Source organism: Dipodomys spectabilis, unplaced genomic scaffold (genome assembly GCF_019054845.1).
Source record: "Dipodomys spectabilis isolate Male_0828 unplaced genomic scaffold, ASM1905484v1 ptg000297l, whole genome shotgun sequence".
Lineage (NCBI taxonomy): Eukaryota > Metazoa > Chordata > Mammalia > Rodentia > Heteromyidae > Dipodomys > Dipodomys spectabilis.
Genome location: NW_024870974.1, coordinates 1,275,203 through 1,297,529, shown reverse-complemented (window position 1 = coordinate 1,297,529; position 22,327 = coordinate 1,275,203). Strand labels below are relative to the sequence as shown.

Genomic DNA, 22,327 nt, shown 5'->3' with positions numbered 1-22,327 from the left:
AAAGAAAAAGTAGCGCGTTGGTAACCTCCTAGTGCTTTCTATTGTAGTGACGATGGTTGCATCCTATAAAGCCCTTAACCCTCTGTGAGCTTCCATTTTTATATTTTTCTATTATTTCTGAATATTAAGATCAGTAAGGGTTCATTAAAGCTCCAATTTGATTTTTATTACTGCAGTAAAACAAAACAAAAAGCATTACTTTAAATGGAGCTAGATAGCTGCTGTCCACTCCATTTTTAGTGACAATATCATTATTCCAAAGGCCTTTTCTTTTCCTTCCTTCTTTCCTTCCTTCCTTCCTTCCTTCCCCACACCCCCTTTCTTTTCTTTTTTTGGTATGCCAATCCTGAGGCTTGAGTTTAAGGTTTAAGGTCTGTCCCTAAACTTTTTTGTTCAAGGCTCGTACTCTACAGTTGAGCCATAGCTCCACTTCCAGCTTTTTGGTGGTTACTTAGAGATAGAGTCTCACAGATTCACAAACTGCCAAGGCTGGCTTTGAATCATAATCCTCAGATCTCAGCCTCCTGAGTAGCTAGGATTACAGGCATAAACCATCCGAGACTGGCTCAAAGGCTTTTCTTATTCAAAGTGCTCTGACAGTGTTGTTCTGATACCTTGACCTCTTGTTATTTATAGTCAGATTGTATCATGTCATTCAAGAATCTGCATTGCTCTGACTTAGCACACTGAGAAATATTTCTTCACCTCTCTGCTAGGAGATTCTTTTACATCCATGAACTCATAACCAAGAGTTTGTTTGTTTGTTTGTTTGTTTTGGGTCCAGTTGTGGAGCCTGAACTCTGGGCCTGGGAGCTGTCCCTCAGCTCTTCAGCTCAAGGCTAGAGCTCTACCACTTGAGCCACAGCGCCACTCCCGGCTTTTTCTGCTTATGTGGTGCTGAGGAATTGAACCCAGGGCCTCATGCATGCAAGGCAAACACTTTACCACTGAGCCACCTTACCAGCCCAGGTTAAGCATTTTAAAATAAGTGAAATCCTGGAATTCCATAATAAATATCAAACAACCTCCTAAACCATACAAAGTGCAGAGAGATTACATGACTTTTTAGTTGCATGAACTCTTCAGTAATGAATGAAAAATCTGATTCTTGTAGGAATCATCTCACAGGAAACTCTCAGTTTATTCTCAACTCCACTTTTTAGCTCAGAATATTCCATTGGGACGTTTGGCAATTTATTTCCAAATTTAGGACCAGGAAGATTTAAATAGACTTCATGGTTTCTAAATTATAGGTTTAATACCCATACATCACTGAAAGCTTGGAAAAGAAACAGGAAATAGAAAAAAAAGAAAGCTTTCTATACTTCCACGTGTAAAATTATCATAAGTCTCTGATGCTTTCTTAAGTGTATTTGGCCTACAGTAACTTTCTGAGATTGAATTAGCTATGCAACAATCTCCCAGGAGTGAAAGACAAGACAAATTAAGAAGGGTTATGTTAGTGTTGAGTGGTGGTAAATTCTAATGAAGCCTTGAATTTCTTTCAAGTATTTGGCCTATGTCTAGTAAAGGAAGGTGTGTGTGTGTGTATATGAGGAGAAACAGAGCAATTGCCTTGTTAGAAATTATATTATTTTTATTCTAAACTACCTTGGCTTTCCTAGCATAGGAATTTATGTTAGATTGCTGGTTGAAAGTATTATCCTTTAAGTACAGCACTCATGTGAATCATATTAATTCTTTCCTCCTCCTCCTCCTCCTCTTCCTTCTTCTTTTTGGCCTTAAACTCAGGATTTCACACTCTTGCTTAACTTGCTTTTTCATAGTTGGTACTCTCTCTACCATTTGAGCCATGCCTCCAGTTCAGGCTTTTGCTGGTCTATTGGAGATAAGTCATTCTGTTTTTTTCTGCCCTGGCTGGCTTTGAACCTTGATTCTTAGATCTCAGCTTCCCAAGTGGCTAGGGTTACAGGTGCCAGCCACTGGTATCCAGAGACCATATTGATTCTAATAACTCAGTAAAGAGATTTTGTTGTGCTTTTTTCCTTAAAATAAAATTCAAGATAATTTCTGAATAAACTGTACCTATAATTTGTGTAAATGTATCTTTCCTACTGGCCCATGTCTTCTTCCATTTTGGCTCCACTGGGAAAGAGCAAAGAGGATACATTTCCAAAAGTCAGAAAACTCTGATTGAAAGTTAAAAAGAAAAAAACCCTCTGATGATCACTTCTCTTTCCTACCAAGGAGTCCACTCCTCTAATTGTCTGCCCGCTGCTGGCAGTTTATTTAGAACACACCCATGCATCCATGCATGGATATGCATGCATACTTACAGAAACGGATAAAGTTTAGTGACTGATTTCCATATATACCATGGCATGGAGTAATATTAAGTAAACCAATATAAATTGTTGGAACTAAAAAAATAACATAGACTTACAGATTTTCCTGTAGCTCCTAAATGATAAGCACACAGAAGGATGCCGCACCCCCAAAGGAGTGAAGTATTCTAAGCTGTTTGTTCCTCAGCTGAGCTGGGCAGCAGAGGCAGCCACCACTGCCCAGGGCCACTCTCTGGGCCTCACTTTGGCCTGGGGTAGGGGGAGGGGGCAAGGCCACATCTAATACGGCCTGTGTCTAGAGCAGTTCAGATAAGAGCCTGTAAAACCTGGAGAGATGAACGTTGCTCTTCCTGCTGCGTAACAAGCAGGAGGGACCATCATACGATGGGATGTGTTATTATTGATAGATAAATCATAAAGAAAATGATGCTGAGGTGAGGAACAGACACACATTCCTAAGCAGATCTGGATGTGTGTTCGTCTTTATGGATAGAAGATGGTCAACAGAGAGGAGCAATGAGGGCGGGAAGCACTCACTCCCGGGGGAAGCCAGAGATGGCCAGCCGTCTGTGAGGGCTGACTTCTTTGTGTTCATAGGGTCTTTCCAAGTTCAAGGCTGTGGCTAATGTCCCAGCCACACCCTTTCAGCGTCTTATCCCATCAGCCTTCCTTCCCCAACTCTCACCCGGGTCATCTGGTCTTTTCAAACAGGGTATCTGAACGCCTCTTGATTCTGTGTCCAGTATATGATTACAGCCCAGACTCCATGCTTTGCTTTGTCTTGGCTTTCTGTACTAATTTCTGACAGACTTTGGGAACGAGGCTCTTGCAAATCAAAAGGTTTTGACTTAGTCACCATGTGCTGTCACTTGTATAGTGCTCATAAAAAAAAAAATCACCAGGTTGATAATGAATGGATACCCTGTTATCCACAGTGATATTGAGAGTGTTTACAGGACACAGAATTATTTTGTGTCAAGCACTGTGTGAGCACTATCTTATTGAATTCTAGTGGTTTCTCTGTTGTGCAGCTTAGGGAAAGCAAGATTTCAGCCTTATAAGCAGAGGCAGAGCAAATGTCCTTAATTCTCATGTCATTTGTTCCTTTAACTTCCATTTTTCTTATATAAACATTGAAATTTTAATCTATTTATTTATTCATTTACTTATTTTATTTTTTACTGGTCCTGGAGCTTGAACTCAGGGCCTAGGTTTCTACCACTTGAGCCACAGTGACACTACCATGAAGTTTTATTTTAAAATCACTTTAAGTTCTAAAATTGTAAATAGTGATCTACAAACTTATCCAAACTCCTTGTGGCTAGCTGAATATTGGAAACCAGAAATTTCTGGGTTTGTGAAAGGTGGTGTTTTCAAACACAAAGCCCTGAGGTCAAGCCTGGTACACACACACACACACACACACACACACACACACACACACACACACACACACACACACATTAATGCAGGACATTTAGGTTCTGGAAGACTTAAAAACTTCTTATTTTTAATTTGAATATAAACATTATAATTTTTATATTTAATAACGTCCTTGAATAATAAAAATATGCATGACTATTTTAGAAAATAAAGAAAAAGAAAGCAAGCCCATGGCTGTATACCTCTTTACTCCATGTTGTTTCAAGATGGCTAATCACACATTTAAAAATGTTCATCTCAGTAAAGCAAGCACATGAGCTTAAAAAGTGATGACAGCTGGGTGCTGGAGGCTCACACCTATATCCTGGCTATTCAGGAGGCTGAGATTTGAGGACTGTGGTTTGAGGCCTACTAGGCGAGGAATGTCCATGAGATTCTTATCTCCAATTAACCACCAAAAACCAGAGGTGGAACTGTGGCTCACATGCTAATGTGCTAGCTTTGAGCAAAGAAAGCTTAGGGACAGTGCCCAGGCCCTGGGTTTAGGCCCCAGGATTGGCAATCACGCACACACACACACACACACACACACACACACACACACACACACACACACACACACACACACATACACAAACGCGGTGACCGGGTAATTCACTGACCTTTGTCCTGGGTAGAAGGCCTGAGACTTAGCTCTGTCAAAATCCAGAGAAAGAAGAGCAGGGTGCAGACGGCACACATTGAAGAGGAAGTCAGAGAACAGAATTCCAGTAGACACTCATGGCTCACGTCTGTAATTTTGGCTACGCAGGGTGAGATGTGAGAATCAGTTTGAAGCCAGCCCGGATATGAAAGTTTGTAATATCTTATCTCCATGTAACCATAAAAAAAGCCTGTAGTGGAGTTGTGACTCAATTGGTGCAGTGCTGATCTTGAGCAAAAGAGCTAAGGAACAGACCCCAGGCCCTGAGTTCATTTTTAGGACTGGCATACATACACAGGAAAGAATTCTGGTAGATGAGAAGTGAAGGTGTGTGTGTTTGTGTGTGTGTGTGTGTGTGTGTATGTGTGCACACTCTTTTAAATACCCAAATCTGGACACTATCAATGTTCTGTAGCATCCGCTATTTGTATGCTTTGAATGGCAGGCTTCTTGGTGATGTCTTCTATGTAAAAATATAGTAACAAAATATGGAAGTTAGGACACATATGAATAGATATGCTTTGGCTAGTTAACATAACAATATTAATAAGCTGTATCTATATGTTCTGTGAATGCTTGGCTCAGTCAATCAAAATAGTGGTCATAAAATATGATCAGAGGTCAAAAGTCATCTGCAGAACTGACAAGGCTGCAAAAACCGAGCACACTGCGCAGAAGCAGAAGAAAAGGGAAGTGTGAGGCTTTTACTTTGATGAGATGAAAACCAATACCAATCTCATCTAGAGATACCATCCCTCCACTTCTGTTAGCTATAGAAAAATGGAGGAGGGGGAGAAAAACATGGTTGCTTTAGTTTCAAAAGCATATCACTTGAAGAGCATTCATATACTATCCTGGGAAATGGGGAAATCTCAGCAGAAAGACACATGCAGTCTTCTTCTCTACATGGACTGCCTGTAGCTGAAGCCTCCCTGGTACCCATCTTTCCCCTTGCCTGGCCCTCTTTTCCTCCCCAAGCATCAGGAAGAGCACAGAAGCACAGAACATATGGGCCACAATGCAGTGGACCAACAGGAAGTATTCGTATCAGAGAGTTTAAGGACAGGGAGAAGATGGAGCCAGTTCTTCACACCAATTACTTCACAGATCAAAGGTTCTGATACCTCATTTGACAACGTCGCTATCCTGTGTGAACATGTTGAGGGGTGTGTGTGTGTGTGTGTGTGTGTTACTGGGGATTGAACTCAGGGCCTTGTGCTTGCTAGGCAGGTGCTCTACCGCTAAGCCACACCCTCAGTCCAACTCACACATTGGTTTTGATTGCATATGATCAATAACCCTTGCTCAGTTCCTTGGCCAACTGGACTGTTAGTTTGTTTCACTTGCTGCTTGGAAAATGGACCTTGCTCTTCATCAAGCGAACAGGAGGACAGGGTGGAAATGATTGTTATATCACTTGTGACTCCTCCCACCCCCCCCCCCCCAAAAAAGAGAAAACTTCAAGGAATGTTGATGCGACCATGAGTGAGTGGTGTTGTTTGGGGAGGTTAAGCTGAAAGTGTCTTTATTTATGCAAATAAGACAAGATGGTCACATAGCAGAGGAAGTGAGGGTAGTCAGCAAGGAATGGCCGTTTAAGGGATGCACTTGCAGAACTTGGTCTTTCTCTTCGGGATTTTTTCCCCCCACTGCTCTTCGCTTATAAGAAAAGAGGATCTAACCTGGGTGCCCACATGAACAGATGAGTTAGCAATGCATTGGGAATAATACAGGAAATGTGTAGGCGTTTATTTTTAAGTCTTGATTCATCTGTTCCTAGGTCAATGGCCTTGAACTTACTTACTGTAAGGACGTGTCTTCTGTTCCTTAAGATTTTGGGTCAGGTCTTGAGACTAGCAGGCCTATTTCATTTGATTTTTCTCAGCAACTTTCAGCAGACTCTAGTTGTCTAAAGTGCTTTCTCCTCTTTCACACACCGAGACATGCTAAACACCGTCGGGATTTTTGTGATGCTGACTCCCAGTGTTCAGGGATCATGGGTACTTACACAATATTATGTTTGAGAAGATTCTTGGTTTTCTATTAAGTCATACACACTTGGAATTGGGGAATTGTTGGTACTTGGTTTGACTCACAAATGATGTGAGAGGGGTTAAGAAATACAGACTCTAGCAGCTTAGAGGATTGATGTCGCTTACTGAGCTGACTCCCTTTCAGGAAAATGAAGTAGAAGACTTGAAACAGCAGAAGAATTATTTGGGAAAAGTGGCTTAGAATAAGCACAAGGCAAAAACATGTATTCAAAGTCTCTGTAGATGAGAAAATCACAGGAATTCATTTCCTTTAAGACACACTACAGAAATACACAACACACACACACACACACACACACACACACACACACACACACACACACACACACACACACACCCTAGAAAGACAGACAGAGAGATGTGGGTGGGTGGTAGAAGGTATGAACAGAGGCATAGATTCATAGATACTCTGAAGGCAATATATGTTCTAAATAGAAATAATTAGAAATACACTTCAGTATCTGGAATGGCCATGCCAACCAGTATGTCTTACATTAGTTCTAGGCATAAAGTGGCCTACCATTCAATTTTATTGACCTTCTGCATGAGTTGCAGATGGAAAGTGATCTATCCGAGACCATGAAGCTAGTAAAGCACAAAACAGAGATACAAATTAGACTCCTCTGTCTCAGAAGCCTCTCTTCTTTTTTAAAACTCTGTCCTGTATTACAGTTTTTTTGATGTGTGATTTATCAAATGAAAAATGACTTTCACCATTTTTTTTGTTTTCTTTAACAGCTCACTATTTATGTCCAGCCCCAGCAAAAGCACACAGCTGAGTATGCAGCAAACATAACTAAAAGTGTGTTCGATTATTTTGAAGAATACTTTGCTATGAATTATTCTCTTCCCAAACTAGGTGAGAATGGCTTTGTAATTTTTTTTTTTCTGATTTCCAGCATTGCCTTTGTTTTCCCCCTAAGTTCACACCTTGCCTCTTCGTCATCATTCCTGAACAGCCATCTGGATATGCCTAGCTGTGACTCGTGTCAACTGGATCCTGAAAGATACGATTCCATGGGGATTCCTCCAAACTTAATGCGCAGCCTCTTTTCTTAGCTGATAGATGCATATATTCTTTCCTTTCCAAATAACGGTGAAAGTATGTGAGTGTGTGTGGAAAACCGGAGCGCTGATTGACAATAGAGATGGAGCAGCAATCCGTATCAGCTGATTGTAATACTCAATGCCCATTCCAATCACTCCCATGTCTTTCCATCATGAGCAGTGGGGTTAAATGATTTAATAGTCCATCATTTGCTTGCAATTTCACCACTACTGTGCGAGGCAAATGCTAGATTCTCCAGTCATTAAAACAAACCACTAGGGCTCCTTCCAGAACTTTCTTCCTTTCTTTTCTTCCTGATATACAGAGAGGCATGTTTTCATTTCAAAATGTAAGTAGAAGTATAATTAAAATGGTGTGGCTATGATGTTTCTATCAATAGTCGAAATAACTTATTCATAAACATGCTTGATTGGCATTAGCAGGATGCTAAATGTAAGTAAGATCCATAAAGATGTTTTTAGGGATGAAATGCAGGTAGTAAAAGAACAAACCAACCCGTCACTGGCCTCCATGTTTCTATGGCTGGCCAATGATCAATGCAAAGCAACTGGCAATGCCAAGCTGGTTATAGGCTCATGCCTATAATTCTAGCTAAGCAGGAAGCTGAGATATGAGGATCAAGGTTCAGAGTTAGGGCAGGCAGACAAATCTGCGAGACCCTCATCTCCAGTAAAACCAGCAAAAAGTTAGAATTGGAGGCATGCTTCAAGTGGTAGAAGCAATAGCCTTGGAGTCAAAAGGTTGAGTGAAAGCTTGAGGCTTTGAGTTCAAATCTCAGGAATGGCACAAAACTAAAAAAATAAAATAATATAATTTTAAAAAGAAAAAAAAACCTTCTCCTACATGTTAGAAGAAAATTCTGCTTCTTTTCCTTTTCTGTGCTGCATTTAAATTATATGCAATAATAAAACATTACATTTTTATCGTTATTATAAAAGTGATGTACACAGGGCTACAGTTACATAAGTCGTGGTCCTGAACTCTGGGCCTGGGCGCTGTCCCTCAGCTCTTCAGCTCAAGGCTAGCGCTCTACCACTTGAGCCACAGTGACACTTCCAGCTTTTTTCTTTTTGCTTATGTGGTGCTGAGGAACCGAACCATGGGCCTCATGCATGCAAGGCAAGCGCTCTACCACTGAGCCACCTCCCCAGCCCCATGAATACATTTCTTTTTGGATAGTGTCACCTGTTCTCTTGTTTTCTCTCAATTTTCCCCTCCCAAATCCCCTCACCCCCAAGTTGTATAGTTCATTTTCAATATAGTGTCTAGTGAATGCTACTGCTGCATTTGTTCACCCTTGGTTCCTCCATTTTTGTGTCCTCTTAACCCCTCCCCAAAATGGAAAAAAACAACAAATAGGACAAAAAAGAAAAGAAAGAAAAAGAAAAAGAAGAAACACATCCTGTTTCCATTTCCTGGAGTTCATTTAGATAAATATGATTTAACATGATCAGAGACACAGAGACATTGGGCCTTTGTGTTCCTCCCCCTCATTATCCTCCTTTGCTCTCACTGTATGTGAATGCTGAGAGTCCTGTATAATCCATCATGTATTTTAGATCTAGCTTCCACATATGGGAGAAAACATGCGCTGTTGTCCCTCTGAACTTGGCTTACCTCACTTAACATGATTTGTTCTAGGTCCATTCCTTTCCCTGCAAATGACATCATATTCTTTCTAATGGCTGTGTAAAATTCCACTGTGTATAGATAATATATATATATATATATATATATATATATATATATATATATATATATATATATTTGATTCACTCGTCTATTGTAGAGCATCTGGGCTGTTTCCACAATTTGGCTATTGTGAATAGTGCAGTAATGAACACGGATGTACAAGTGTCTCTTTATGGTATTCTGGCTTGTGGTATTCTGGGGAGAATCTAGGAGTGGTAAGGGTCATAGGGAAGGTCTGAGTTTAACATAAAACATCACATCTTGATTATTGCTAATTAAGGGGATGCTATGTTTTCCACTTACCACCTCAGCATTTCCTTTTCTTTTTCCAGTAGTGGGGCCTGAACTCTGGGCCTGGGCACTGTCCCTCAGCTCTTCAGCTCAAGGCTAACACTTGAGCCACAGCACCACTTCCGGCTTTTTTCCTTTTTGCTTATATGGTGCTGAGGAATCGAACCCAGGGCCTCATGCTTGCAAGGCAAGCACTCTACCACTGAGCCACCTTCCCAGCCCATACCTCAGCATTTTCTATTTGAGATTTAACCCAGTCCTGCTCAATACTGCCTCCTTTTGTCAGATATTATGTCTAAAGACCTTAGCTACCAGAGAAAATGAAGAATAAAAACCCTTATGGAACTCAGTCGTTTAGACCTGGAAGGAAATTTAGAGAGAATATAGTGAACTCTATGTTCCTCTCCAATTTATCTAAGACATACGAGTGGATGACAAATGATCAGATTTATAGAGAATTAGGCTGACCTCAAATTGTACAGGGGACAAATAGAGTTTCCATATTCTGTGTCCTCAGTCCATGACCCAGTTCTGTGTGCTCTGAAGCTCTGGATTTCTTAGTCCTCCTTTCTCAGTCCTCTTTCTCCTTGCAGCTCATCCTCCAAACAGATGCTTTCCATAACCTAAGTGAAAGTCGTGGGAGGGAGAAAGGGATGAGAACTAATAAACATAATCTAAAATAAAACTAATAAAAGTCAAGTACTGTACAGAGAGAACTCAAAGACATGAAATCATAGAGGCCTTGAAGAAAAGCATTCATGAGTCTCATTCTTTAAAAAAAAAAACTTTTTTAAGAAAAGGTCACACTGATGTCTGAAGCCAACAGGAAAACCTCCATGGAAATCTTGAGTACATTAGGACCCAAATGTTCACACACATGATGACTGCTTTTCACTCTAAGAAATTATTTTTAGCTTACCAAAAAAAAAAACAAAAACCACATTCATCGAAAGAACTTAATTTGGTAAGACATGGCATGAACAAATGGAAAGAATGCATTTCTCATTGGACTCTTGTCTTTTTCCATAGACAAAATCGCTATTCCAGATTTTGGTACTGGCGCTATGGAGAACTGGGGACTTGTCACTTACAGAGAAACGAACCTACTATATGACCCTCAGGAATCAGCCTCATCCAACCAGCAGAGGGTGGCCAGTGTGATTGCCCATGAACTTGTACATCAGGTATAGGACTGTGCATCAAGTCAGCCTGTTTTGTTTTTTATGTTGGTTTTTTTTTGTTTGTTTGTTTTTGGTCGGTCGTGGGGCTTGAACTCTGGGCCTGGGCGCTGTTCTTCAGCTCAAGGCAAGCACTCCACCACTTGAGCCACAGCGCCACTTCCGGTTTTCTGTTGGTTAATTGGAGATAAGAGTCTCATGGACCTTCCTGCCCAGACTGGCTTTGAACCGCAATCCTCAGATCTCAGCCTCCTGAGTTGGTAGGATTACAGGCATGAGCCACCAGCACCCCACCCCACAGCAAGTCAGATTATTTTTGAAACTAGATTAACAGTATATGGATAATTCAAAGTATGGGTGACAGAGAAAATAGAAAAATGGCTGATTTAGAAAATCCTTCATTAAAACAGTTTTTAATATTAATAGCTATTTAACTACTGGCCACTGGTGGCTTAAGCCTGTAATCCTAGCTACTTAGTAGGCTGAGATCTGAGGATGGCCCTTCAAATCCCAGGAAATTCCAGGATTCTTATCTCCAGTAAACTACTCAAAGCCAGAAATGGTGCTGTGGCTCAAATGGTAGAGTTCTAGCCTTGAGAAAAAGAATCTCAGGGGCAGTGCCCAGATGAGCATGTGTGTGCATGCTTGTGCGCGCGCACACACACACACACACACCACACCATAAAGAAGATTTAAGATCCATTATTTTGTCTTTAGCAAGTATACCGTCTATATAACTTTATATATTCCCAGTAGCATGTAAATGAAGGCAATAATCCAAGAGAAATCCATCACTAAAACCAGGATAAACCATGCAGAAGGTTACATGTTAATTACAATGGCTGCCGTTTGTGTTACAGTGACAAAATTTATGCAGACAAATAAGTGTCATTTTTGGAGGCCTTTCCACCACAAGGATAATGTGAACTGTCTCTTTATTGCTTCTAATTTCAGTGGTTTGGAAATATTGTAACCATGGACTGGTGGGAAGACTTGTGGCTAAACGAAGGATTTGCTTCTTTCTTCGAGTTCCTCGGAGTAAACCATGCAGAAAAGGAATGGCAAATGGTGAGCGTTGAACACATCCACTCCAGCTCTTGTTTCCTCATTCAAAAGCAGATGGAAGTCTTTGGTTATGATAAGTCTTTTTGGTTATGATAGGCTCACCAGGAAGCAAGATGAGTGGTGAACTTTGATGTTTGTCACCAGAGTAGGTAGAGCCCATGGCTTCCACTGGATGGTACGTTGCTGAGAGCTTTTGTTCAGCCCCTAGTGGACAAGTGACAGCCATGGCTTGGAGTATCTTTGACAGAATCAGTTACAAATGTAAGGAAGGAAAGGAGGAAGGAAGAGAGAGAAAAACAAAAGAAGGAAGGAAGAAATAAAAGGAGAAATGAAGAAAAGGAGAAAGAAATGTAAGAAGGAAGGAAGAAGGAAGGGAGGGAGGGAAAAAGAAAGGGTGGAATGAAGGAAGAAAAAAGAAAAGAAACATGTCAAAAAGAAGGAAATAGGGGCTGGGGTTGTGGCTCAGTGGTAGAGTGCTTGCCTAGCATGCATGAAGCCCTGGGTTTGATTCCTCAGTACCACATAAACAGAAAAGGCCAGAAGTGGATGTGGAGCTTAAGTAGTGGAGTGAGTAGTAGCCTTGAGCAGAAAAAGCTCAGGGACAGTGCTCAGGCCCTGAGTTCAAGCTCCAGGACTGGCAAAAAAAAAAAAAAAAAGTAAGAAGGAAAGAGAGGGAGAGAGGGAGGGAGAAAGGAAGAAAGAAAGGAAGAAAAGAAGGGAGTTAAGGAAGGAGGAAGAGAGATAGGTGGAAAGAAGGAGGAAGAGTAGGAGGGATGAAGGAAGAAAGGAAGTAAAGAAAGGGGGGAGGGATGGAGGAAGCAAGGGAGGGAGGAAGGAGAAAGAGGGGGAGGGAAGATGGAAGAAAGAAAGAATGAAAAAAGTTTTAAAAAAGGAAAGAAAAGAATAAAAAAACAAAAAGGTAGGGAGGGAGGGAAGAAAAGAGGGAGAGAGGGAGGAAGAGAAAGAGGAAGGGATGAAAGAAGAGGGAAGGGAAAAAGGAAAGGAAAAAGCAGGAAAGTAGGAAATAGGAAGGGAGAAAGGAAAGATCACTGGCATAGAAAAGATCAAGCTGGAGTCTATCGTGGGAACTCTTTGAAAGCTGTTGGTCTGAACTACAGCAAAATGGTCAAAGCGTACCCTGAGTAGTTAGATACAAATTCAGATCCTGTGTGCACCATTTCTTAGCTGCAGGAGAGGAAATGTCAGCGTGGAGAAGTCATGTAACTCTCCAAGTTAGTTCTCTCTTCACTGTTTAATAAGAACACTTTAATAAGAACTCTTAAGCGTAAAAGCTCAGTATGTACACAGAATGACCATTAGCACAATGCTTTGGTAAAGCCTGGGCAAAAACTTCCTTCGACATTCCTAGAACAGCCAAATGTGTTTTCATTTCTATTTAGATCATGTAAGCATCGGGTTGTATTATGAACACGTGGGTGCACATTTACTTATAGATGTGTGAAGTTTCTAGAGGTTGCATACTATGTAGAATACTGCCCTCTACTGGGATTTTTTTTTATTAAAAAGAAATCCTTGAGTCCTTACTTCCCAATCTATTTAAAAAGGGGGAAAACAATTTTGTAGCAATTGCTTCTTTAAAAATTTAATCTGCATGAGAGGTTTTCAGTCATGGAACTCTTGAGATTTGGGACTAGGTAATTCTTGGTTGTGTGGAGTATCTTAAAATGATCTAACTGGAGAACTATTTTCACTTAAAGTAACATACATCCTTCTATGAAACTGAGAAATTATATAAGAAAATCGTATAAAAATTGTAGAAGAAATTATATTTTACTATTGATTACTATTTAATTTTAGGTGTTTCAAAACCACTGACTAAGCCAGGTATGGTGATGCACACCTATAATCCTAGGACTCAGGAAGTGGAGGCAGGAGGATCTTAAATACAAGGACAGTCTAGAACATATAGTATGGAGTTCAAGGCTGGCTTTAGCTACATAGCAAGACCCTGTCTCAGAAAACCTAGGGTTGGGCTTGCAGCTTAGTGGTACTTTCTTAGTATATGCAAGATCCTAGGTTTTTTTCCCCCAAGTACCAGAGGTGGGGGTGAGCATTTGATTTTATTCCAGAAGGATTCATCATATGATATATTCACAGTTCACTCATTTCTTCATCCCTCCATTCATTCTAGTTAGCCAACGATCGAGTGGATACACACCTCTACAAAACACATTTTTATTGCTTAGTGAGTTCCCAGGTTAGGGTCTTGTGAAGGAAGGGTCAGATGGATACAGATGTTTACTCGCTGCACTTTGTAAGTGTCACAGAGTGGATTCTCATTTTATCTATTAAAAAAAAGCTGAGTGCCAGTAAGTGGGGGCGATAATCACCTTCTAACATCACACAGACAACTGGTGTGAAAGCCAAGACCACAATCAGATTTCCTGATGCCAAGAATAGAATTCTCTCTCCTCTGAGGTAGACACAAAGGTCAAAATCCAGGTCATGAGTATCTTACTGGCAGTCATTTCTCAGCTTATTATAAATGGAAACCATGGAATTGGCAGGGGGGATATACTTATACAGCTTGCTCCACTTTTGAAAATGTTTTTAATTTAGAAGGACCAATAAAGCTTCCTTTTTTTAAAAAAAGACTATATTTCATAATCTTATTGCTTAAGAATCAGACTACTAATGGCAGCTAATGTATTAGCTGTGTCATTCTGTGATTTCACTGTGTCAGGTATTATGCCAAATGCTGAAGTGGGCATTATATCTTCAATCCTGTGCCCAAACCCAAAATCTAGGTCCCATCATTACTCTATTTAATGAGGGAAGGAACTTGCTTAGTTTTATATATCAAGAGAATTTGCTCAACACAGTGACTCACACCTGCAATACCAGCTACTTAGGAGTAGAGATTAGGAGGGTGGTGGTTTGGGTCCATCATAGGCAAAAAGTTATTGAGACCTCAACTCAACCAACAATTCCAACATGATGCACATCTACAATCCCAGCTATGCAGAAACCTGTATGTAGGAGGATCATGATTCTACCCAGGAAAAAGATATGAACTTCTATTCAAAAACTCTTCTAAGCTGGGTGCCAATGGCTCATGTCTGTAATCCTAGCTACTCAGGAGGGTGAGATCTGAGGATCACAGTTCAAAGCCAAACTGGCAGGAAAGTCTGTGAGACTCTTATCGCCAATAAACTATGCAGAAAAGGCCAGCAGTGGCAGTGTGGCTCTAATGGTAGAGCGCAAGCCTTAAGCAAAAGAAGTTCAAGGACAGTGCCCAGGCCCTGAACTCAAGACCCATGCCCTGAGTTCAAACCCCAGAACCAGCCATAAATAATTAAATAAATGAAAAAGAAAGAAAAAGTAATTTAAAGCCAAAAGGGCTGATGGTGTGGCTCAAATGGCAGAACATTTGCCTAGCAAGTTTGAGGGCCCTGAGTTCAAAGTTCACGACTGCCCAAAAATAAAGAAAGGAGAGAGAACATAAAGAATAGGCTCTGAAGTCAGAAGGTAACATGACAACCATCCTATTTTTGCTGAGCAAACCTAGGACTGGAAAGAGAGATGATTATTGGAACTGAAGACTAACCTCATGTTTTCTTTGGTCCAAATTCCAATGACCAATTGACATGGAACAAACATTAAACACCACCTTTGACCAATAGGCCTGGATGAGTTCTCAGAATTCGCCCTGTGAGGTGAGAAGGGAGGAGAGGAGGCCTTGAAAAATTGGAGACAAGTTTGAAAACCACAAGTATGAGTGGTGCTTTACTAATGCTTGCTGGTCATGGCTGGTCATCGGAGACATCCAAGGAACAAACAGAAGAAAGAAGGAAGGCATGACATCCATGAAAAGCCATCAGTACAACAAAAGACATTTGCTTTAAATGTACACAGAACCTTTCACGTTTGCTTTATAAATGTTTTAAACATAGACCATTTGAGTCATGTCTATTTACCCCCCCCCACACACACTTGTGATTGTCTATTGTGTTCTGAAATACAATCCTGGCTCATTCTGTCTTTTCAGCGTGAACAGGTATTATTGGAAGATGTATTGCCTGTACAGGAAGACGACTCTTTAATGTCATCCCATCCCGTTGTTGTCACGGTCACCACGCCAGCTGAAATCACATCTGTGTTTGATGGGATATCCTACAGCAAGGTAGGGAAAGCAGGGCTTTGCTCTGAGCGGCTTTCTGCTTATTGACTTTCTCCTACCCACTGCCTGGGAATGGTAATTGTAGAACTTCATTCTGCATGCTGGGTCTTCCCATGACTCTCCAGGACTATTAACCAATGCTGCCTGAGGCCACAGAAGTTTGAATTCAACTTTAAAATTCTTTCCTTCTCTTTTTACTTTTGCTTATCACTGTTTTCTTTGTGATAATGAAACATTCAGACTTTAACCATCCCAGCAGGGGAGATGAGGCTCAAGTGGTAGAGCACTAGCCTCAAGTGAAAAAGCCCCAAGTGAGACGGGAAGCCCTGAGTTCAAGTTCCAGTACCAACACACACACACACATACACGTACAAACACACACACACATACACGTACACACATACACACACATACAGACACACGTACACACACACACACACCCACAAACACACACACATACACACACATACAGATACACGTACACACACGCACAAACACACACACGTACACACATGCACATACACACAAACACACAAACACATACACACACACACACATATATACACACAAACACACACATACATACACACACATACACACAACCATACATACGTGCACACACATACACACACATACACACACGTACACACACACACATATGCACACTTACACACACACATGACTTTAAGCATTCAATTTAAAGTTTTTTTTGGGGGGGGGGAGGTCCGATCGTGGGGCCTGAACTCTGGGCTTGGGCGCTGTCCCTTAGCTCTTCAGCTCAAGGCTAACACTCTACCTACCACTTGAGCCACAGCGCCACTTCTGGCTTTTTTCTTTTTGCTTATGTGGTGCTGAGGAATCGAACCCAGGGCCTCATGCATGCAAGGCAAGCGCTCTACCACTGAGCCACCTTCCCAGCCCTTAAAGTTGTTTTTTATTCTTGGAAGAAAATAACATTTAGTGTCTGCTGTGCAATCAGTGAAGACTACCTTATATATAAATGAAGTTTACATTCTGCTCTTCTAGTAGAACCCATTAATGTTTCCCATAAACATTTGAATTTGACTCCGTTGGAAGAAAATATCCTTATCCATTTTATATAAAATTTAATGATACTAGCTGCTGTAAATGCAACTTTTTTTTTCTTTTGGTCCCTCATGGAGCCTGAACTCTGGGCCTGGGCACTGTCCCTCAGCTCTTCAGCTTAAGGCTAGCACACTCTACCATTTGAGCCACAGCGCCACTCTCAGCTTTTTCTGCTTATGTGGTGCTGAGGAATCAAACCCAGGGCCTCATGCATGCAAGGCAAGCGCTCTACCACTGAGCCACCTTCCCAGCCCTAAATGAATAATTTTTAACCACTAAAACATTACGAAACATTGCTGAAAATCTATGTTTTATGTTCCCTGTTCCCTCTTGAAACATCTCCTACAACTTCACTTCGAGACATACAGTATTCTGTACCTGAAGGTAATATAATTTAACTTCTAGTTTAGTATTGGTCTCCCTCAGTTTCTCATAGTTTAGTATTGGTCTCACTCAGTTTCTCATAGCTTACTCTCTACGTTAAGTTCCTCAAAGTTACTGTAGGGTGGACCCCAATGGCTCATGCTTATAATCCTAGCTACTCAGGAGGCTGAGATCTGAGAATCAAGGTTTGAACACAGTTCAGGCAGGAAAGTCTGTGAGACTCTTTTTGTTGTTGTTGTTGTTGTGGGGCTTGAACTCTGGGCTTGGGTGCTGTCCCTCAGCTCTTCAGCTCAAGGCTAGCATTCTACCACTTGAGCCACAGCGCCACTTCTGGTTTTCTGGTGGTTAATTGGAGATAAGAGTATCATTGACTTTCCTGCCTGGGCTGGCTTTGAACCATGATCCTCAGATCTCAGCCTCCTGAGTAGCTAGGATTACAGGTGTGAGCCACCGGTGCCTGGCTCATGAGACTCTTATCTCCAGTTAACCACCAGAAAACCAGAAGTGGAGCTGTGGCTCAAGTAAAAGAGTGCTAGTCTTTACCGAGGCTCAGAGTTCAAGTCCCATTACTGTCATACACAAAAAGTAACTGAAGATATCTTTGGCTGTGCCTAGAAGGAGTTTAAGTTATACATAGTTTAATAATTAAGACAAATGCTCATCAGTGTTAGTTTGAGTGAAGGAAAATATTAGTATTTGAAGTTTATAGTATATTTTTGGTTTTCCCTGTCATATTATTTCTAATGCATCTTTTAAGAATTCTTTTATTAATGTTTCTTTCACATTATCAATGATTCTTTTTACCCATCTGTTAAAAATTTCTAATTTACTGATAGCCTCTTTTAACATCTTACACAAGAAAAGTTAGAATCACTTTTTTTCTGAGTCCTAGATATTCTAGAGACTTAAAGTATTAGATCATAAGTAAATAAATTTGCCCAAAGTTTTAATCTTGTTACTAGGGCCCCAAAATAATCTAATATGTTGATAAATGATAGTAAAAATTACTAAGAAGGGAGATAATATTTTTCTGATTAGTTACTTGAAAATTGATTTAAAATTTCATTACTAGTGCCTCTAAGTATTACTCTTATAACACATAAAAGGAAGTTAGAAAACAGAGGTAATTGTCTAATTTTTTAGATGAAAGAAAACAAAATAAGATAAACTACTTTTGTGGAGCGTTTATGCCTTAATTATATGTATGAATTTATGTTAAACTATTTAACAATGTAATTCTTGGAATTCTACTTCCCTATGGTTTGTTGTTGTTGTTGTTTTGGTAGTAGAGCTTGAACTCTGGGCCTTAATGCTGTCTCTGAGCTCTTCAGCTCAAGGCGAGTGCTCTACCGCTTGAGCCACAGCGCCACTCCCAGTTTTCTGGTGTTTTATTGGAGATAAGAGTTTAATGGACTTTCCTGTCCAGGCTGGCTTTGGACTGTGATCCTCAGATCTCAGCCTTGTAGCTAGGATTACTGGTGTAAGCCACTGGCGCCCGGCTCTACTTCCCTATGTTTAACACATTTTTTCCACTGTGGAGATAGATTTTTAAAACTTTCTGAACTTTTTCTTCATCCAAGAACTTGATTTCCCTCCCTCCCCGCCCCCCACTCTGCTTCTTTTTTGTTAGCAACGCTCCACCTGCTGGTTCATCTGGGGAAGTGCAAAATTGATTTGAACCTCATGTCTATGAAATGATCATTTTAGCAAGTTCACTTTGTCTTCTAGTTACTTAGAAGCAATGGTACAGGAGATGTACCATGCCGTATATTCACACTAAAAGACTCATTTTTACAACAGTATAATCTAAGGGAGTCATCTTGAAGGAACAATCATGAAATGTCACAAAAGTGGTAATTGACATTTACTAATGCATTACCTTTTCCCATCACAGGGAGCCTCTATCCTGAGAATGCTTGAAGACTGGATGACACCAGAGAAATTTCAGAAAGGATGTCAGGTACGGTTTATTACTATGAATGATATTAAAAGTAAATTATACTGTTCTGTGGTTAATAAATGGCAAGGTAGGCGATTCATTAAAGATAATTCACCTCTTCTCTTACTCGGGGGTAGATGATATAACAAGAAATAAAAGGTGAGTCCTTGTCAAGTTAAGGGTCTACATCATGTCTATAATTATCATTAACCAGGAGTGTTGTGGAGAAACTCAAATTGTTGTTTAGTTATTGTTTTGATAACCTTTGTATATGTATTAGCAGCTTAGGCTGCTATTATTACAAACCACCACATTTAAACACATTACCAGCTAGCCATAATTCTGTAGCACACTCACAATGCTTTTAACCTGTTATCCACGTAATCACTAATTTTGAAAACCTTGTCTATAATTAATTTTTCTGAAGAGTTAAAATGGTCTAAACACTGAACTGAATTGAATAGCTACTAATTTTTATGCCGTGATAGTGCTATTGTATGCATGTATGGAGAAACTAAACACCATTTTTTTTTCTTCATCTTCTATCTTCAACTACTTGCTAATATCTGCAAGCAGGTCAAGATCAACATAGGCCATTTGATAAGCTCCCAGATCAGTGAAGATAGCCTGCATCTCACCTCTGTTCCCTGAGCTTTTCCCATCTTTCAGTGATAGCTCCTGAGTCCCACAGGTTGTGTGTGAGGAAAGAAATTGAGACATGCATCCATCCTTTCCTGTTCTCCAGGCTCAGTAGTGTTCTCAGGAAGATAGAAATCGTGGAGCCAGGAAATACCTTCCTCATATACTGGTGGTAGAACACTGATAACCTTGTCCCCCCTTGTGTGACATGAAATAACCAGTATCAACCAGAGGTACCACAACCTAGGTTGTCATGTGATTTGGGCTAGAATAGCACATGGTGATTATCTGGACAGAGAGAAATTTTCTTTATAGACTGTTTGGGAAGGATCACTAGAAACAAAATTAAAATAGAAATTTACTATGTTGTCTATATAAATTTCCATTCCACCGTAGGCTCAGGAGATTGACTATATACATTGTTATTTTTTTTAATCTGGTAACAATAATTGTGATGAAAACCTTGCACATGAAATCGAGTTTCAGAATTCTTATAGAAACTTCATAGTTAAGACAGAGTAGCTTCCTTCAATTAAAAAAAAATGTAGGAGTTAAAGTGGGCATGCTTATAAATCCTGGCTACTTTGGAGGCTGAGATCTGAGATTGCAGTTCGAAGCTAGCGCCTAGCCTAGGCAGGAAAGTCCATGAGACTCTTATCTCCAATTAACCATTAAAAAAACCCATAAGTGGAACTATGGCTCAAGTGGTAGAGCACTAACCTTGAGCAAAAAAGTCTTAGGTACAATGCCCGAGCCCTGAGTACAAGCTCCATAGCTGGCACATGAAAAGAATCCCATTTCCATGAGAAGTGGAAATGGTAGAATAGAAGCTTGAGGCCATCCCAGGCAATAAATAAATATAAATAAATAAATCTCAACAAACAAGCCAGGGTGGTCATGCACATCAGTATTTCCAGTTGCCTGGGAGATGGAGGTAGGAATACCATGGTCCAGACCTAGCCCCTAGGCAAAAGCAAGGTCCTCTCTGAAAATAAATCAAAGCAAAAAGGGCTGGAGGCATGGCTCAAAGAGTAGAGTTTGCCTAGCAAGCACAAGGCCCTAGGCTCAAACTCTAGTACCTCAAAAAAGTGATACTATTAAGTAGTAGTTAGTATATAGCTATGACTTTGATTATTATACTAAACATATAATTGTTTTATTATTATAATAACAATGAATGATCATTACAATACTCTGGAATCAATACCAAAAAAAAAATAAATAATAGATTGCTTGTTCTCCCTTCCTTTGCCTGCCCTCTAGTGGTAATATTCAGAAGTAAAAACCAGAAGCACAAATAAGACAGTAGTAGTTAAGGGCTCTCAGTCCCCTCTAGTCTTCCTAAAATTCTGCTATTTTTTTCTCTTTGTGCTTGAAATTAAAAAACATTTAGATGATAATCTGATTTAGAAATAGAAATGTGGCAACTTAAGTTGAAATGATTTATATAAAGTCAACTATTGCTGGGTTCCAGTGGCTCACGCCTATAATCATACCTACTCAGGAGACTAAGAGTGTGTTGGAAGCCAACCCAGGCAAGAAAGTCCGTGAGACTCTTATCTGCAATAAACTGCAAAAAGAGCTGAAAGTCGAGCTATGGCTCAAGTGGTAGTACACTAGCCTTGAGTACAAAAGCTCAGGGATAGTGACCAGGCTCTGAGTTCAAGCCCCAGGACTGGCATTACTACTACTACTACTACTACGACTAAAGTCAACTAATTAAGAACACTAATAAAGGTTTCATTTCTAGCTAAGACTTCTGGGCTTTACAGAAGACAATTAGAAAGTAATAGGAAAGGTAAAGCAGGAACTCTTTAGAAAGTTTTATGGAGTACCTCATGCAGTACCCACTACACAATGAGGAGATTAGTGGGGTTTTTTTCTCTTGGTATATATATCACACAGTGTCTAAAAACTCATGTATACAGAGGGTTAATGAACAGTCTGCCATAGGGGACACCTTCTATTTTTTTTAAATCACATTCCAGAAGAGATTCATTGTTATTTAGAAGAGATTAAATGAAGACCTAGTCTATAAAGTAAATAATTTTTTTCAGGTTATTCACCACTATTTATCATTAGTGCTATTCAAAACATTGTATATTTCCTTACATCAGAGACAAATAGGCCAAACACAGCCTGTGGTCTATTTTCTTTCAAGTTCATATAGTAAAATGAGTTTTTATGTTTTAAAATTACTGCAGCTGAGGCCTATAACCTAGTGACTTAGGAGGCTGAGATCTGAGGATTGAAGTTCAAAGCCAGGAGGAGCAGGAAAGTCCATGAGATGCTGATCACCAACTAATCTCCAAAATAGCTGGAAGTGGATGGAACTGTGTTAAGTATATTGTCAGCAGGAAAGCAAAGAGCAGGAGAGTTCTATCTATTCTCACTTCT

General features: G+C 40.2%; 1 protein-coding gene across 1 annotated transcript in view; it reads left to right on the top strand.

Moving 5' to 3' along the window:
* Nucleotides 1–22,327, top strand: part of LOC122127057 (glutamyl aminopeptidase) — an 82,840-nt gene that overhangs the window by 22,042 nt on the left and 38,471 nt on the right. Inside the window, exons 4-8 of the mRNA XM_042701567.1 lie at nucleotides 7,185–7,305; nucleotides 10,528–10,682; nucleotides 11,631–11,744; nucleotides 15,751–15,885; nucleotides 19,247–19,312. Coding sequence (XP_042557501.1) covers nucleotides 7,185–7,305; nucleotides 10,528–10,682; nucleotides 11,631–11,744; nucleotides 15,751–15,885; nucleotides 19,247–19,312 — 591 coding nt within the window. The remainder of the gene's footprint in view (nucleotides 1–7,184; nucleotides 7,306–10,527; nucleotides 10,683–11,630; nucleotides 11,745–15,750; nucleotides 15,886–19,246; nucleotides 19,313–22,327) is intronic.